The sequence below is a fragment of the Chamaea fasciata genome, unplaced genomic scaffold (genome assembly GCF_029207755.1).
Source record: "Chamaea fasciata isolate MVZ Bird 193981 ecotype frontalis unplaced genomic scaffold, bChaFas1.0.hap1 SCAF_26, whole genome shotgun sequence".
NCBI classification, from domain to species: domain Eukaryota; kingdom Metazoa; phylum Chordata; class Aves; order Passeriformes; family Sylviidae; genus Chamaea; species Chamaea fasciata.
The window spans coordinates 5,720,521-5,738,635 of NW_027094111.1; the positions used below are offsets into that span (position 1 = coordinate 5,720,521).

An 18,115-nucleotide genomic window follows, 5' to 3' on the forward strand; every position below is an offset into this window, starting at 1 on the left:
GCAGCCCAAACCTTTGTCACCCAGGAGCCGAGGCCGGTGCCTTGTATCAGCCCACGGTGCCCAGGAGGTGGGTGGAACCAGAGGAGAAGGGTGTGCAGACAGATTTAGTTGGTCCAGTGCCCAGATGACACAGTTCCACCGTTCACATTTCCGCCACAGCGAGAGGCTGGCCTTGCCCACACCGTTGGCATTTTGGGGACACTGCATGGGCCCCCACAGGACTGTGGAACTATTTAGGTTGGAAAAGACCCCCAAGATCATCCAGTCCAACCATTAACCCAGCGCTGCCATGTTTACCACTAAAACACATCCTCAAATGCCACATTCACACATTTTTCCTGATATCCAACTCAAACCTCCCTTGGCACAACCTGAGTCTATTTCCTCTCATGTTGTTCCCTGGGAGCAGAGCCCGACCCCTCCAGCTGTCCCCTCCTGGCAGGGACTTGTGCAGAGCCACCAGGTCCCCCCCGAGCCTCCTTTTCTCCAGGCTCAGTCCCTTTCTCAGCTCACTCGGCTGCTCCTCACAGGACTCCCTCTCCAGCCCCTTCTCCTCTGCAGGCAATTCAAGGCACAGGAGCCACAGGAACACCCAGAAGAGCTGTGTCCACCTGTCAGCCACTCATGGGTCCGTGCCCAGTGTCACAGCAGAGCCGAGTGTATCCCAGCAGGGCTTGGCCAGGTCACACAAGGCAGGCGGCTGCCGGCCAAAGGCACCTCTGGGCGTCTGTACAAGGCTCGGCCCCAAACCCACCCTCAGCGGGGAAAACCTTTGCTCGCTGTTTATCTTGACCGTCCCCTGTCACGCCCGGCCCGGGGCACCCAGCACCAAAACCTTCAAGCCGTGTTTCCCCAGGGTTTTGGGGGTCGGGGTCACGTCTTGCTGCCCCACAAGGGAGTGCACGCCGGAAGAGGCAGTGAGGTGGTGGAAACACCCACCAACCACCCCGGCAGCCCATCGAGCAGAAAATGGAAGCAAGGCACGGCTGGATCCAGCTTTGCACGTGTTTTAATGACTGAGAACCCGGGCTTGAAGTGACTTCTTGTACCCTCATAAGCCCCAAGAGCTGCGGCTGCGGGGACCCGTCCGCGCCGCGGGCTCTGTGCCCCGTGGCCGGCCGGAGCCAGTGGAGTCAGCCCGGTTCTCCCTCCGTGCAAGTGAGGGCATGTCCCGAGCTCTCCCCAGCGCCGGCACTTCGCTCCTGTTTCCCTGCGAGCCTCGCCAGGACGGAGAGAAAATCTTCCACGAGGACATCCAGCGCTCAGCCTCCCCCAAAGGGCACCCACCGGGAGCGCAGCCCGGGGGCAGGGGGGGCACAAAGACCCCCGGGGCTGCCCCTTTAACATGGAGGAGCGGGGGCAGAACTACCGCTCCCAGCGTCCAGCGCCGCCCGCCCTGCCCTGCCCTGCCCGGCCCGGGCTCCGCGCCCAGCGCCGCACGCCGGGGGCTGTAGTTCCCCCGCAGCCGCGGCGTGGTGGGCAGGGGACGTGGGAAGGGGGCGGCACGAAGGCAGAGCCGCCCCAAACTGTGTCGGGCCGTTGGGGGAAGGTGAGGCGGTGTCGCCCTGCAGCCGGCGCTCCGGGCCCTCGGGGCGGTCCTGGGGCAGGAGGGATCCCCGCTGCTGGGGGCTCGGGGGCTCCAGGCTGGGGGTGCCCGCCTGGGGGGCTCAGGGTGTCCCGGCTTGGAGGGGCTCGCTGTGCACAAGCCGGGAGTGCCAAGGCTGGGGGCTCGGGCTGGGGGACTGTGGGGTGTCCAGGCAGCGGGGTGCAGAGCGTTCAGGATGCCCGGACTAGGGGGAAATGGGGGTGCCCAGGCTGGGGGGGCTCAGCCGCATCCCCGCCAGCCCAGCGAGCGCTGGTGGCGGTGCCAGCGGCAGCGCGGGGCTGAACGCGGGGCTGTGCCCGCACCCCCGGCCGGGGCAGGGCCACGCTGGGAGGGCGCTGCGGGCTGAGCCCAGCCTGGGCAGGGTGGCAGGGTCGGGGCACAGCCCGGGCACGCCGCGGTGCGCCCCGATCCGTCCCGTCCCGTCCCATCCTGTCCCGTCCCTTCTCCGTCCATCCCGGTCCATCCCGTCCCGTCCCATCCCGGTCCATCCCATCCCGATCCATCCCGTCCCGATCCTATGCCGGTCCATCCCATCCTGTCCCGGTCTATTCTATCCCATCCTATCCCGATCCTATCCCGGTCCGTCCCATCCCGGTCTATCCCGGTCCATCCCATCCCGGTCTATCCCGGTCCATCCCATCCCATCCTATCCCGATCCTGCCCCGGTCCATCCCATCCCGGTCCATCCCATCCTATCCCGATCCTGTCCCGGTCCATCCCATCCCATCCTATCCCGATCCTGCCCCGGTCCATCCCATCCCGGTCTATCCCGGTCCATCCCGCCCCGTCCCGGCGGCGCTGGAGCGGCCTCGCCTTCCCGTGGTGCAGCGCGGCCGCGGCCCCGCCGCGCCGCCATGTTGTCGGAGTGAGAGGCCGGGGAGAGGCAGCGGCGAGCGGCCGGGGGGGGCCCGGCATCCGTCTGCATCCGAGCGCTCCGCCCGTGAGTACCGGCCCGGGGCCGGCCCCGCCGCGCCGCGGACCCCCGCGGACCCGCCCGTGGGCACATATTGGCGGGGGGCGCGGGAGGAGAGGCCCCAGGCCGCCCCGAAGGCGAGCGGCGGCGGGGGCGCTGCGCCGGCGCTCCCGCCCGGCTCCGTGTCGGGGCCGCGGCCTGGGCCCATTGTTAGCGGGGAGGGGGCGCGGGGGGCGCCCCGGGCCCCGAGCGCGGCCCCGCGGGCGCTCCGGTAACGGGGACGGGGGTTATTGTTGGGGGGGCGCGGGCCCATCGCAGCCCTCGGCCGCCTTCCCCCGGGCCCGGCCCGCCGGCGGCTCCCCCTCGGTCTGTGCGGCTCCCCCCGCTCCTGGGGAGGGTCTCCCCCTTCTCCGGGGCGGGTTCCGTCCCGCGGGGCTCCCCCTTCTCCCGGGGGCTCCGTCCCGGGGGGCTCTGTCGGCCCGGCCCCGGCCCCGCTTTGTTGCCCCGGGGGCTCCGGGGGGGTGCTTGGGTTCCTTTCCCCCCGGTTTTGGGGGGGGGCTCGGCGGCTCTGGGGGTCCCTGGAAGGGGAGAGGGTCGGGGCTGGCAGCGGGAGGGACCAAAAAAGCAGACAATCCTTTTAGCTGTGCTGGGTGACCCTGGGGGTTTTGTGTTTGTGTGGGGGTTTTTTTTTTTTCCCCCCTTGTTTTTATCTCGTGCTCACATAACAACAGCCTCGGCCCTTGTGAGCTGCAAACTTGGAATTTGAAGAGTCTCTGGCCCCAACCTGAGAAATGCTCTGGTTTTTGTTGTTGTTGTTGTTGTTTGCTTTGGTCAATGTTTAATAACTTTGTTCGGAGCAGAGATTCTATTAGACAGATCATGAGTAAGGAATTTCCTTTATTCCGAGGGATGGAGGTGGGGTAAGGGGGACCGGGGCTCCTCGTGGATTTTAATGCTGGTTTTGGGAATCCGATGGGTCAGGAATTCAGCGCTGCGTCTCCCCAGGTTTTCAGGAAAACACAGGGATAACGTTAAAAGTTCTGCTAGGCCACACAGCTCTCAAACAATGGCTCTGCTTTCATTTCCAGTGGAACTTGCAAAAAAAAAAAAAAACCAAAAAAAAACACCACCCAACCCAAACTCCTCTGCTTTGGGGTTGAACTTTTTTGCGACGGGCGTTTTACACCGTGTTAGTTTTGTAATAATCCGTGATTCCGAGGGGAATACGGAATCAGAGCCGTGAGGATCTGCCTGTGGAGCCGGGCTCCGTGTGGATTAACGCTCCTTTATTCTGTGTGTTGTCACCACCGGTGCTGCAAACTTGCAGGGAGGCTCCTCCGAAGTTTTTTGTTGTCTGTGGAATGTCCCAAATTCCGAAGTGTTCTGCCTGCGGTGACAACGCGGAGCAGTTCGTTTCCACGCCGCGTTTTCGTGCGGGGAGAAGCAGAGGCGCCTGCCCTGAGCGCGGTGGAGCAGCGTGGAAGCCTTTGTTTGCAAACCCGGGGCTCTGCCCGGCCAACGCTTTCACCTGGGAAAAGTCGATCCTCTATTTTTAGGAGGAGTTTGGGAACGATGGAGGCTCTGGGGGCCCTGGGCAGCTGCGGGTTTTTGTGAGTGCCTGTGTAGGTGACTGCACGGGGAGCTTTGAATGACGGGATTCAGCTGTCCCGCTGCCCCGAACGCGGCATTCCCATAAAAACACGGCTTGGAACTAAACTTGAACTACCCACAATGCTCCCTTCTCCTTTGCTCCCTTTCAAAATGTCGCCTTTGCCAAGTTTTCCGCTCGTGTTCGGAGCAGCCCAAAGAGGAAGCGGCTGGGAGCAGCCTCTCCTTAATCCATTCACTGAGCTTTTCTGGACCCTCCTGATTTTTACGGTAGCGCCTTTATTAACCCAGGGATTAATGAGTGTCTGTGGTCGGGGCAGCCTTTTGAAGGAGCAAAGGCTGTGGCAGTGCAACTTTGTACCTTGTTTCTCGGTGGAAATGGGCTGGTCACAGTCTCTCGATACTGACGTTTTTTTTGGTGGGGATTCATACTATCTTCCTTTGTTTGTTTTTGTTTTACAGTCTGCCCTGAGATAACTTGTAACTTCCGTTCAAGGGGCCGCTCTGACTTCATTGCTGCAGTTAATACACACCTCGGTTTGATGAGAAATGAGTTTCTTCCCATTCATTTTTAATTTTTTTTGTTCTTTTTGCATAGAGGAGCTTGAGTACTTTATGTGATGTTACTGAAGGATTTTGATATTGTTTGGTAAAGGGAATTTAAGAAGAAAATGCCATTAAACTGAATTGTAGTCTTAAAATCAGTCAAGATCTAGTCAAATCGTGTTTTCAGCGTTTTTTCAAGTACGTGGGGAAGGTGGTGATTTCCAGGCTGTTTGAAAGCCAGAGGAGTGAGTCGGGTTGGATGTCCCTGGTGCTTGAGTTGTGAGTGTGTGAAAAGCCCTGCAGAGTGGCCCTGGGGCTGTGTGTGTGCAGCACCAAGTGATGTTGGAGGTGCAATTAAAACAACCTGATCTCGGCAGGTTTTACAGTCATTTTCCTCTGAATATTAACCCCATGCTCGACTCGTGGGGCCAACCTAACACAGTTTGACCAAAGGCAGGGCTGGGATTTTGTATTTTGGTCTCCCCAGTGTTAGTAAATTGTTCTTGGAAGTTGTTTGTAGTAGTTGAGTGTTGTTCAGGGCTACTACGAGGAGCAGGGAGGGAACAGAGCCGCCTTTCAGGCCCTCGGAGCTGCTGGCAGTAGCAGGGCCAAGCTCTGCAGCCACCAAGGTACAACAGCGAAACATCCTGGGACTGCTCTGCCAGGAGCTTCTCTGGGCTCCACCACCCCACCTGCATCCTCAGAACTCTCCATGGGGCTGCATTTAGTACCTCAAACCATGAACTATTGATCTTTTTAATAAAGATTAATTCAGACTATCCCATGCCTTTAAAAATGAATTTGGCTTGTGTGAGCATTACATAACAGGGAGAAAGCACTTTGCTGTTCACACCTGTAGTGTCTTTATTGCTCTGATAGTCCTGCCTTAAAATAGCAAACAAACTTCTGTGGTTTTGTGCTGCTGGAATGTTATCAAAATATTTGGGGAATAGGAAGTTAGTGAGTTGCTGTCAGCTTAATCCGCAGCTTTTCCTCCTGCTCACAGATCATCGGGATGTATGCTTTGCATATGGGGTGTTTCATTTATTGGGGTGTGCAGTGTTGTGGGAACTGAAAATGTGTTGGAGTTGTCCAGTTTTCCCCCGGTGCCATTGACAGCGGGACCAGCAGTGCTGGCTGTGCCTGCTCTGGAAAGTTCTGCTGAGATCCCAGGTTTGCTGCTCTTTCTCCAGGGAATTCCATAAAGCATGTCCATGGGTTTTACTGCCTCCTGAGCACGTCCATGGGTTTTACTGCCTCCTGAGCACAGCCTCTGAGTTAGCAGCGAGAGTGCACGCTGTGTTTGGGGCTCCGTGAGCTGTACGAGCAGAAATCCAGGATTTTAAGTTTGCTTTGAAAAAAACCCAAACAAACCAAACTTGCTTTGCTGCTTTTCGTGACTGAGGGAATACTTTGGGATACAGTGGGATACAGGGGGCCTCGAGTGTTTATGTGGATGGGCGACCAGGCCTCTTTTGCCTCGTGTAAATGGGCACAGCAGGTCCCGGTGTCACTGCCTTCCATAGGTTTTTTGGGGCTTTTCCCCAGCAGTTTTCCAGTCAGTGTGTTCAGTTCCCTCGCAGAACTTGACATTCTGCGTGTGCTTCACGGGCATCCTGTGTGTCCTGCTGACCCCCTGCAGCCCAGAACGGGGGGTTTCTCTGCATTTTCAGTGCTGTTTTAGCTGCTGGGTTCACGGAGCGGGTGTTGAAGGAGTCATGTTTGCCACAGCGATGTTGCCCTGCCAGTCAGGAGATTATTTATGTTATTTAACACTGGAAACTGGGAGGATTTCATGTCTGTTTCCCCTCTCTTTCCCCCGTGTCCTCCTGCAGGTGTTGGTGGAATGAGCGTAGCGTGTGTTTTGAAGAGAAAAGCAGTTCTGTGGCAGGACTCGTTCAGCCCCCACCTGAAGCAGCACGCCCAAGACACAGCCAACCCCACCATGCCTGTGGTACTGACATCTGGCACAGGCTCGCAGGCTCAGCCACAGCCAGCTGCAAACCAGGCCCTTGCAGCAGGGACACACTCCAGCCCCGTGCCGGGCTCCATAGGAGTGGCGGGGCGCTCCCAGGACGACGCCATGGTGGATTATTTCTTCCAGAGGCAGCACGGGGAGCAGCTCGGGGGAGGCGGCAGCGGCGGCGGCGGCTACAACAACAGCAAACACCGCTGGCCCACCGGGGACAACATCCACGCTGAGCACCAGGTACTGAACCGCTCCCAGGCTGCTCCCAGACGCTTCTCGTGGTGCTCTTCTAAAGCGGGAGCTGGTTCTGGTGGAGTTGGAATGGCAGCAGTGGTGCTGTTTGTTTTCTCTTTTCAGGGTGGCGGTGCCCTGGTAGCTCTGAGCTGAAAGGTTTCTGCTCTTGAGGGTGTTGAAATCCCAAATCCCAGTCCACTCCCTGTGACAGTGGAATGCATGTTTACAAAATTCATCGCTCCCTTTATTGATTTTTTTTTCTGATGTGTGAACCAGCATAGCCGTGACTGCTGCTGCTGCTGCTTTTCAAATCTGTTGCTGTAGTTAAATAATTCTTATGTAATGGTATTACAAAACTGCCAATGCATGTAGGTTGGGCTTTTACCATTCCCAATATTGGAAAACACGGGAGTGGAAGTTGCTGGTGGGATGTTTGACTGGGTTTCTTTGCTTTGGGGTTGGGTTTTTATGGTTATCATGGAGATGGGAAGGTGGTGAGGGTGTGTGTAGCTGAACTGAGAAGAGCAGCCTCAAGAGTGTCACCAACCAGTGGTTTTAGGAACTTCTTAGAGCCACTCAGAGCCTCTAGAGGGGCGGTGGGCCAGGCTGTGTGCTAGTGGTGTTTACTAGAAGTCTTTTCAGCAGTTGCATTGTCACTTGTGCTGCAGTTAAACGAGTGGCTGACTCACTCCACTCTGTCTGTGACCTGTAGCTCACTCATCAAAGACACGAGTGCTTCCTCTCCGAGGCAGCAGAACCCAAGTGTAAGCACATTTTGAAGCAGAACGATCCCCACAAATATTGCCAGGGCAGCAGACATGAAGCTTTTGCAACCTTTATGAACATCTCCTGCCTCCAGTTTCTGGAATGAAAACGGCCAAGCCCTTGCTCCTCTGCTGCGCCTCCCCAGGGGATGTGTTGCCAACCAGACCATTTGAAAGCAAACATTGCAGGGAATTTTGCAGCCTCACCGAAGGCACTGTGTACATCAACAAAGAAATAAACCCAAGTGCCCTGTTAATTTGTTCTGGAAGAAAAATCACATAAAGTACTGCAATAGGAGCTAAGGAGCTAGGGAAATATTGTTGTTACTCCCTTATGGAGAAACGTAGTATGTAGGTATCACTTCAGAAGGAATAACTGCATTGAAACAGATGTAATTCCGTTTATTATCCAAGTTTTCAGTCACTAACTGTAAAACTTGCGTCAAGAAACATCAGTACCAGAGATTTTAATGCTTTAAGTTGTGAAAGAAACAACAAGCAGGAATTTCTTCCTGCAAACTTGTAGGTTTTTCAAATCAAAGCAGCCATGGAGTCTTGGGCTGGAGGTGCCTGGGCAGGGCCTGCTGTTGTTTGGGCATTTTGTGGCAAGGTGACTTCACGAATTAAAATGATGTCAGAAATTCTCAATCCTCTTTTCCTCCAGCTCACACTTTCATCCTCCTTTCACTGCAAATCCCTGAAAGCAAAGACAACAAAACTCACTGGAGATAAGGAGGGTGGGAACAGGGTACTTCAAGCTTGCAGTCATTAAAAGCTCTTCTGGTATTTGAACTTTTATTTATTTGATAATGTAAAGACTTAAACTTTCACTCAGACAAAAGAATCCTGCTTGTTCCAGAGGCTGGCCCTGTTGTCACCAGAAGTGTTGCTCAGCTTGATTTTCTTCAGTAACTTCTGGAATGAAATGATCCTAATAAATAAACCACTTAATGAAAGGAAAGCTCATTAACTTATGCTAGTTTCAAAGAGCTGTTCCAATCCAGTTCCTGTGTTGTCTGGTACAGGGCAGTGGTGAGAAGGTTGTGTGGCCAGGTCACACCTGCAGGATGGAGCTCCCAGAGATGATTCTGTGTGATGCTCTCAGTTTCCCCTGGGAGCTGTGTGAGCTGAGGCTCAGGAAATACCCACCAGACCAGAATTAACGTCGGGGTTTTTATCTGTTCTGCTTCCTGCTGGCTTTTACACTGTGATGAATGTGGTACAGCCCTCGTGCCAATGTTTTTGCATTCAGTGCTCATTTCTAACCCAATCTTTGTGTCTAATTTCTTCCAAGCCAGCTCTGAGGTGGGACACCAACCCTGTTCTCTGTCTCATTTGATACCGGGTGCTCCAGTGGTTGACGGGCACTTTTATCAGAGTTTGGTGCTCCAGCCCTCTTTTTCCATGGTTCTCTGCTTTGCCTCCTGGGAAGCAGAATGCAGGGTGTGTGTAATCCTAATACTGCCATTCTTTTGACTTCTTGGCCACCTCCACATCTGCTTCTTAAATTACGAATTCCTTGGAGTAAGGACTAATCTTATACATGCAAAATGATTTAATTCCGTTTGGGTTTAGCTGGGGTAGAATTGAATTTGGCCTGCAAGAACAGAAGTGGAAGGAAGTGCTGGGACATGCAGGCAGGGAGGGAATCATTAGGGATGTCTCCTGACTCTCAGTTTCTTATGGATGCACTTTTATTACTCTGCTTTTCATTTTAGGCTTTCAAAGTTGGTTCAGTGAGGGCCCAGCCTTGAAGACTGGTTAGGAAAGTCAGTAGCTAAAAGATAATGGGAAGTCAGAAAAAAAAAAAAAATTATAGGCTAATATAGGTTAATGTCTGCCTAGAGCTTGGGAGGTCGTAATTAAAGGTAGAAGGATTTTAATTGTTGAATCCCAGATTGTTTTTGTTCCGTGTGTGGACAGATGCGTGTCTGTTGGTGGTAACAGCGCAGTGGCCTTTACCAAATGATGGCGTTTCATGGTGCTGGTAGACAGCCCGGAGTGCCGTGAGCCACAGCGGAGCTGCAGCACCCTGAGTTTCCACGGGTTTCCTTGTGCTGCTCCTCCTGGTCACTTCTCCTCCTGGTAGTTCTGGGAATTGAGCTGAGTTCTGGGAATTCAGCAAGGATGGCTTAAGGAAAAGTTTCTCCCAAGGAGGGGAGGAGAGAAGTTCTTTCCTGGTGGTGTCCTCTCGTTGTGAGCAGCAGGAAAGTGCTGTGTCTGCTTGTGTTTTGTTTCTCTTTTCGTGGTGCATTTTCCCCTCTCCTGTGGAAGGTGTGTGGGGCCGTGTTTTTATATAAAATAAAGCAATTGAAGATGCCCCTGTCATTTCACAAGTTTAGCTATCAAGCTTCAGCATCCACACAAAAACCCCTTGTGCTACAAGGTCTTCTTTGTCCCTGCAGACGCTGAAGTGGTGCTGGAACCAGACTTTTGATTTCCTACCTTGGTCTCTCAGATCTCCTGAGCAAAATCCCAGCTGTTTGCAGCTCCTTAATCACCCGCCAAACTTCCGTGGCAGACACTGAACTGCAAATGTTTCTCTTTTTGTCCACAAGAAGCAGGAAGCTGAGGTTGAGTGTCAGGGTCCCCAGTAATTTTAAGATTCGAGTGAACAGGTTTAGGCTGTCTGGTGCCTGATTGCTGTTGGGCAGTCAGATTCCTGGCTGCACTGGAGTGTTGGTGTGCTGTTTATCCAGCAAAAAAACATGGACAGGGATCAGGACATCACGTAGGTTGGGCACAGGATGGTTCCAGGTGAGGAGTGGCCTGGGTTGGATCTGCCTTGGTTGTGAAAGGTTGCATAGATCTGACAAACCCAGACAGCCTCTGCTGCTCCTGGAGGGGGTGCGAAGACACTCAGGATATTCAGCTGGGACAAGTTATCAACACTGAGCAGGTTTTGAGGAAAACTGGCCGGGTTTTCTTGGCCGGGGTCTCCTGTGGCTCGTGCCTGTGTGTGCTTGAACTGGAGTGAAGGGAGAGTGCTGTGGTGGTGGTGGTCCCTCTGGAATTGCAGTCACTGGGTATATTTAGACTGTCTGAATTGCACTTGGGTAGTGTGGGAGTTGCTTAGTAGAAGCAAATGATTTTAGGCATTTGCTTTCTCTCCGAGCATGTTTAATTAATAATTGGAGACAATAGAACTCTGCAGGGATGGTCTTGTCGAATGTGGGGAATTTTTCACATGGAGTTGGTGAAGAATAGTGAGCACAACAGGCCTGGGGCTGGGCTTTCTGCTCAGTGCTGCCTTTTGGCAGCGTGACCGTGCGAGTTCCTCGCTGGGAGCTGGGGCTGGAGCCCAGGAGTTGGTGATGGTGGCTGCTGCCCTCGTGGGGCACAGCTCCTCCAGCCAGGCTGCTTCCTGTACTGGGGGCTGCTGGCAGGCACCACGGCCACAGCTGGCCTGAAAAGTTGTGGCAGGATCCTCCAAAAAGGTCCTGGAAGCAAAGGCAGCCCTGGTGTTTGTTCTTCCAAAGTGAAATCGGGTTTAAGTGTTGCTCAGCTCCTTAGGACGGAGGTTTTGCCCCATCCCTGGCAGTGCCCAAGGCCAGGTTGGACAGGACTTGGAGCAACCTGGGACAGTGCAAGGTGTCCCTGCCTGTGGCAGGGGTGGAATGAGCTGGGATCTGGGGACTCTTCCAACCCAAACCATTCCGTGATTTCTGATGTGCCTGTGGAAATGTGCTCCAAAGAATTGCACGTGCTGTCTGTGCTGGGGTTGGAGGCCTGCAGTGAGTCCTTGTCACACCAGCCATGTGACAGCACCTGTGGCTCAGCTCATGAAGGTGGTTTCTGACCTCTGTTTCCTTAAATCTGTTGAGTTTTCCTGGGAGCTTCCTCGTGTCCCAGTGAGCTGCTCAGGGCTTTCCTCTCCCTCACACGGAAAGGGCTGTGCTCATTTGATACTCAGGTAATTTGAAACAGAATTCCTTGCTGAAATGAAGTGTCTGGTTTGGCTGATCTGTTTCACAGAGATTTCTCCACAGTGGAGGGGTGGCTTGGGAGGGGAGCTGGAACATTTAATTTGGTTTTCTGCTTTGTGTTACCCCCTGAAAATTTCTCCTGAGGTAGGAGCACGAGTAGATTGGCTTAGTTGGATATTTCAGGTTGGAAAATCCTTGTCATATACAGGGGAGAGAAAACACTCTGAAACATTCGGAAAGTTACTCTGAGACTCCAAATCCATGGATTTTAGTGTTCCTGATGGGCAGCTGCAGATAAGATTGTCCAGCTGGGATTGATTGCCCAGGTGACCTGGTGTGCTGGTGCTGGGATTTCTCCGTGGTTGTTGCTGTTCTGCTCTTCCTTGCCGTGGTGCTCACTCAGGAGGAACAGAAACACTTCATCCACATTACTGAATTTACCCAATTCCGTGCTTCCAGAAGACTTCAGGTATTTCAGTGGATGTCTTGTACGAGTGTGCTTTGAAAAGAGGTTTATCACAGAACTCGTCCTGCTTGTTTTCTCCTCCCCTCTCCCCAGCTTTGCTCTCCTCCTTGTGCTTGTGCAGAGCCGGTTGTGATCCTGGGAGCATTTCTGGAAATGGGTGGAGCTTTACAGTGGATCTGAGCCCCACAATCCCTCCCCAGCCTCCCAATCCATCCCCAGTTGCCTATTCCTCACAATCTGCCACGAATTTCAGCTGCTGGTCAGAAATCACCTCTGTAAAGAGCTGCTGCAGAGCAGTGTAGCCAAGAGCTGCTGCAGAGCATTGTCTGGGGCTCGCCCGCCTCGGAGAACTCCCTCCTAGGTGTGTCAGGGACCATTTCCAGGCTGTTTTCCCCAGTGCTGTCAGGCTGAACAAACGCTCCTTTGTGCGGCTGCCATGTGATGCTGCTCCCGGCTCTCCTGTTACTCCTGCCTTTGTCAGGGGTAACTTCTGTTCCAGGGCAGTTGTTTTCATTGGGAACATCTGGCTGTGGTTCTTCACTGTTCAGACTTGGGTTCTGGGGTGAAACTCTGTTGGCTAAACCCTCAGCGAGTCCCTGTCGGTGTGGCACGAGGCCACTCTCATCTCTTCTGACAGAGGAGCCCTGGCACTGCAATTAAACATTGCTGCATCCCCTTTCCACATCTCTTTCCCTCTGAATTGAAACCTGGCAGGGTCAGAGTAGGGCTGGCAGTGAAAGGAGGAGCCCCCCAAGGTCAGATCTCGGCACGGCCCCGCGGATCCAGGCACACACCTGGGTGGCAGGAGATGCTTTTCCCAAGGTATTGCCAGCCCCAGCGGGACAGAACTAAGGTGGTTTCTTCCCTGATCCAGTGGTTTTGAGCCCTGCGCCCCAATATGTGCCTGAGACGTGGCAGGGTAACCTAAATTCCACGTTAATGAAGCGCTTCCCTGGGTGGATCAAATGGGAGGAAAAACATAATTAGCTAAGGAAGGAGAGCCCCTCTGCAAGGCTGCCTTTGCTGCAGTTATTTCTGTCCCCTGAATCATTAATCAGCCTGGCCCCGTGCCAGGGCAGGCATTAGCCAATCTGCAATTTCAATGGCTTTTTGCTTCCAGTGCTAATGGTAGTAGCAATTCTAACCATGAATCCTTTACTACAAAAATAGTCGTTAAACCACCTAATCCCGTCTAATACTTGTGACTTCACATTCTTTCTTTACCCGCTATTGTTATGGGAGAAGGCTAAAAATAGTGCGGGAATCAGTTGATGGAACAACATATTTTCACCCTGGCGCTGGTTGTCAGTGGCAAACCTGTTGTGGAGGGTGTGATGCTTTCCTTGCTGTCAGCTGGGGAATGCATTTCCCCTCTCCTGGATGCTGGAAATGTGTCTGAATGCACTCAGAGCTGGGAGTTTTTTGAAATAACCTCCTGCGTGAGCTGTTCAAACAAGACTTAACTCAAGCAGCCTCCCCCAGCTGAAGGAGGATTTGTTTCCATCTGAAATTTGTAAACCTTTAGTTCATTTAAAGAGCTTTAACGATTGTGAGTGTATAAATCAAAGCGTTCAGCTGCAGGTTTTGGTTTTCTCCTCTTCAGTCAAAGGATGTTTCTTGGTTTTGCTGAGTTTTGTTGCTCCTGTCTCAATTCTGGTGTTCTTGCAGTAACAGTGACTTTGTTTTGAGGGATGTTTTACTAGAAAAGTGTTTGGTTGGAGTGTTTGTATGTTTGTTTGTTTGTTTGTTTTTGGTTTTTTTTTTGTTTTTTGGGGTTTTTTTGGGGGGGTTGGAGTTTTTTGGGTTTTTTGTGGGGTTTTTTTGGTTTTTTTTAATTGCAAATTGAGCAAGATTTAAAATATGGAGGCCAAATGGATGGAAATATCCCATTCACACTTGCAGCGTGCACAGGAGTTAAAAATAAATATCCAGGGAATAATCACACTCTGGAGGTGCTCTGGGTAAGCACCTGCAATGTACAAACAGAGGGAACTCGGAATCTCTCATCTTTGCTGGATCTTCCAGGCCAGGTTGGGAAGAGATTGGAGGAAGGGAAGGAGTCCCTGCCCATGGCAGGGGTGGAATGAGATGGGCTTTAAGGTCCTTTCCACCCCAGATCAGTCTGGAATCGTGGGATGTTAGAGCTGAGAAACCAGGACATTTGTCTCTCTGGAGAAATACAACAACAATATCATTTCCCACATTTCTCTGCAGCAGGGGAGGAGCAGAGCAAGGGAGGTTCCCCAGCAGGGTGGGACCTCAGCCCTGAGCTCCTGGGGGGCTCCTGCAGGCCCTCCAAGAGCCCGGCCGGCAGCGGGATCAGCCCTTCCCGTGGATTTGTGGTCCCAGCACCCAGCCCTTGCCATGCCTTTGTGTGCCAGGATGGCACGGAGCAGCCTTGGGTGCTGGGCCCAGAATTCCTTGTGGAAGTGTCTGTGGGATTCCCTGGGGTTGGTGGGCAGGGCTGAGGGCAGCTCTGGCCTCTGTCCTTCACTGCAGATCAAAGGAAGAAGAGTGAAATGAGCCATTTGCATGTTCCAGCTTCAGGACTTGGGGCTTTGCAGGGCCCTCCTGGCCAGGAGGGGAACTGGGGGAGGACAAATCAGAGAGGGAAGATGGATCCTGGGAAAAGGGAATAAAGAGCAGGGAATGGCAATGGGAGCCTGGAGTCTGGGGCTGGCAGAGGTTTGCTTTGGGTCCCCTCTAACAGAACTGGCTAAATAAAAGCAGCTCATTTAAACCCTCTCCAGTCACTGCTACCCCCAGTAAATACAGGTATTTGATCTATTTAGTGTCCAACATGAGAAGATAAAAACTCACAAATCGGGCTTCATGGTGCACTTTCAGAGAATTTAGATCATCACTGGAATATTTCTTAGCTCAAATATTTATTAGCAAATATCTTGGAGATTCTTTTTCTCCAAAGGAATATCTAGTTAGTTTTCTATGGTTTTTCTTCCTGCATGCCTGATTGTTTTATTTCTTTGTTTAATTCCACTTGCCTTTTGCTTGCTGGGAAACATCTCTTGTATAAGGAGTATGAAAAAGAATCCTTTGGGGTTGAGAGTGAAATTTAGCCTTGGATAGTTTGGCTGCCCGTCTGCCCAGGTGAATGTAAATTCTATATAAATGAGGATTCCTTAATATAGAAAAAAACTGGTGTACAATCCCCTGGGGTACCTGAAATGTGATAGAGCCCTGCTCTTGGAATTTATATGTAAAGGTCATTTTAGCAACCGTATTTGCTTAATATAAGGTGCAGTATTAACACAGGTTGTTGATATTAATATTTACCTAAAATTACAATTCAGCTGCTTTGCTGGTCGCTCTCAGGGCATGAAAAAACCCCTTGGATTATCCTAAAATCAAAAATACTGTCCTGGAAATCTGCTAGGTAAATTCCCTGTTGTTCTCATGCTAATTTGTTGGGTCTTCAGCTCCCTGTTTAGTAATCAGAAGGACAGTTTGGGGCCCTGGCTGCTGTTAATTGACCTGAGTGCAGAATCCCTTTTGACAAGTGCCTTTCCCCCGGGCCTGCCTCTGCTGGGATCCAGTGAAGCGAAGTTTGCAGCACCAGCAGTGCCCTGGCAGGAGCTGGGCTGTGGGACGTCTGCCCCTGGGCTGTGGGGCTGCTGCAGTTTTCGGGAATCCTGGAATTCTGTGGTTTCATGGAATCTCTGGTGGTTTGGTTCAGAAGGGACCTTGAGGATAACCCAGTGCCACCCGTGCCACGGCAGGGACACCTCCCAGTGTCCATCCTGGCCCTGGGCACTGCCAGGGATCCAGGGGCAGCCACAGCTGCTCTGGCAATTCCGGCCCAGCCCCTGCCCACCCTGGCAGGGAACAATTCCCAGTTCCCAATCTCCCATCCAGCCCTGCCCTCTGGCACTGGGAAGCCATTCCCTGTGTGCTGTCCCTGCAGGCCTTGTCCCCAGTCCCTCTGCAGCTCTCCTGGAGCCCCTTTAGGCCCTGGCAGGGGCTCGGAGCTCTCCCTGGAGCTTCTCCTCTCCAGGGGAGCCCCCCCAGCTCTCCCAGCCTGGCTCCAGCCCTGGAGTGTCTTTGTGACCCCTTTGCTGTGTTGCAGTTTTTACCCCAGGGGACACCAGGGCCTGGTTTGGGGTGCTGTGTTGGAGCTGGAGCAGGAGCAGGAGGGGTTTGGTCCCAGTCCCTGTGTGTGGGCTGTTCCTCCACTCTCACTCTCCAGCGTGATCCAGACCTGTGGATATTTGGTGATGTCTGTGATGAGCATCTGAGTCCTGGCTCTTCTGCATGAGATAACTTGGGAAACTTAACAGGGTGTCAGGGTGTGTTGAAGGAGCTCGGAGACGGGGAGAAGTGTCTTTGCCTGGGTGTGTGGGGCGGTGGGTGAGCAGCAGGTACCAGCACACAGAACATCCTCACCTGCTGCAGTTGTGCTTCCTCCCTGTCTGGTACAGCTCCATCCGTTCAGAAATGTTCCAGACACAGACAAGGGTTGGTGTCTGGGTAGCTTTGGGACAAGGAAAGCATTTGCTTCTGAGTTGTTGTCACTGAGTTTCGCGATGCTGAGGCTGTCAAATCTTATTTGAAAAAGAAGCTGTGGTTGTCCTGTGTGAAGCGACTGCCTGACATGAACGGGCTGCTCGAGGGGCTGGAAAATCCTGGGGAGTGTGTTGGGTTCAGAGCTGCTGAGAGGCTCCTCTGCGCTGTGTGAGGTTTGAAGTGGCCATTGGCTGCGGGAGAAATGGGTTTGGGTTGCAGTCTGCTGTGCTGGAGAGGTGAAAGCATTCCATGCTTTTTGTCCTGGAATAGGAGTAGGTGACTGCTGGAATAGGATTGGTGTCTGCTGTTGGAGCTGGGAAAGGCCCCTGGAGCCCCAGTGCCAGACCAGGGGATTGGGAGTATCAGTAGGGTGAAATGCAGGGTCCTGCCTGTGGGTCACCACAACCCCCAGCAGCTCCGGGCTGGGGCAGAGCCTGGAAAGCAGGGAAAGGCCTGGGGGTGCTGGTGACAGTCTGGACCTGAGCCCAGATGTGCCAGAGGCTGCTGCCACCTGGGCTGTGTCAGCAGCAGTGTGACCAACAGGAGCAGGGCAGTGACTGTCCCTGTGCTGGCACTGCTGGGGCACCTCGTGACAGGAGAGACACCGAGGGGCTGGAGCGTGTCCAGGGCAGGGAACGGGGCTGGGAAGGGTCTGGAGCCCCGGGAGGGGCTGAGGGAGCTGGGAAAGGGGCTGAGCCTGGAGAAGAGGAGGCTCAGGGGGGACCTGGTGGCTCTGCACAAGTCCCTGCCCGGAGGGGACAGCCGGGGGGGTCGGGCTCTGCTCCCAGGGAACAGGGCCAGGAGGAGAGGGAACGGCCTCAGGCTGGGCCAGGGGAGGCTCAGGGTGGACGGCAGCAGGAATTTCCCCATGGAAAGGGTGGGCAGGGCTTGGAAGTGCCCAGGGAGGTTTGGAGTGCCCGTCCCTGGAGGTGTCCCAGGAAGGACTCAGGACATGGCACTCAGGGCTCTGGGCTGGGGACACGGTGGGGATCAGGGACAGCTGGGACTCGATGGTCTCAGGGATCTTTTCCATACTCAGTGGTTTGGGAGAATGAATGAGATTTGGAGGTCTGACAGAGAGAAATGTGCAGCGAGGAATCCTGCTGTGACTCGGGTGTGCAGTGTGGTATCCAGCTGTGACTTGGGTGTGAATGAGGAATCCAGCTGTGTCTGTGGGGTGTGCAGTGGGAATCCAGCTGTGTGTGTCGGGTGTGAATGAGGAATCCAGCTGTGTGTGTTGGGTGTGAATGAGGAATCCAGCCGTGTCTGTCGGTGTGCAGTGAGGAATCCAGCCGTGTCTGTCAGTGTGCAGTGAGGAATCCAGCTGTGTGTGTTGGGTGTGCAGTGAGGAATCCAGCCGTGTCTGTCAGTGTGCAGTGAGGAATCCAGCCGTGTCTGTCGGTGTGCAGTGGGCACCCAGCGGTGTCTCTCGGTGTGCAGTGAGGAATCCAGCCGTGTCTGTCGGTGTGCAGTGAGGAATCCAGCGGTGTCTGTCGGTGTGCAGTGAGGAATCCAGCCGTGTCTGTCGGTGTGCAGTGAGGAATCCAGCTGTGTCTGTCGGT

At 53.7% G+C, this 18,115-nt stretch overlaps 1 protein-coding gene across 9 annotated transcripts in view; it reads left to right on the plus strand.

Moving 5' to 3' along the window:
- The first annotated feature begins 2,448 nt into the window (after positions 1-2,448).
- PUM1 (pumilio RNA binding family member 1) overlaps positions 2,449-18,115 on the plus strand; it is an 88,138-nt gene continuing 72,471 nt past the window's right edge. For 6 of the 9 annotated variants that reach the window (XM_066204638.1, XM_066204641.1, XM_066204639.1 and 3 more), the window contains exons 1-2: positions 2,449-2,546; positions 6,509-6,882. In XM_066204638.1, the coding sequence (XP_066060735.1) occupies positions 6,520-6,882 (363 nt within the window). In that variant the 5' untranslated portion in view covers positions 2,449-2,546; positions 6,509-6,519. The remainder of the gene's footprint in view (positions 2,547-6,508; positions 6,883-18,115) is intronic. The other 3 variants (XM_066204644.1, XM_066204645.1, XM_066204643.1) reach the window with 2 other exon arrangements.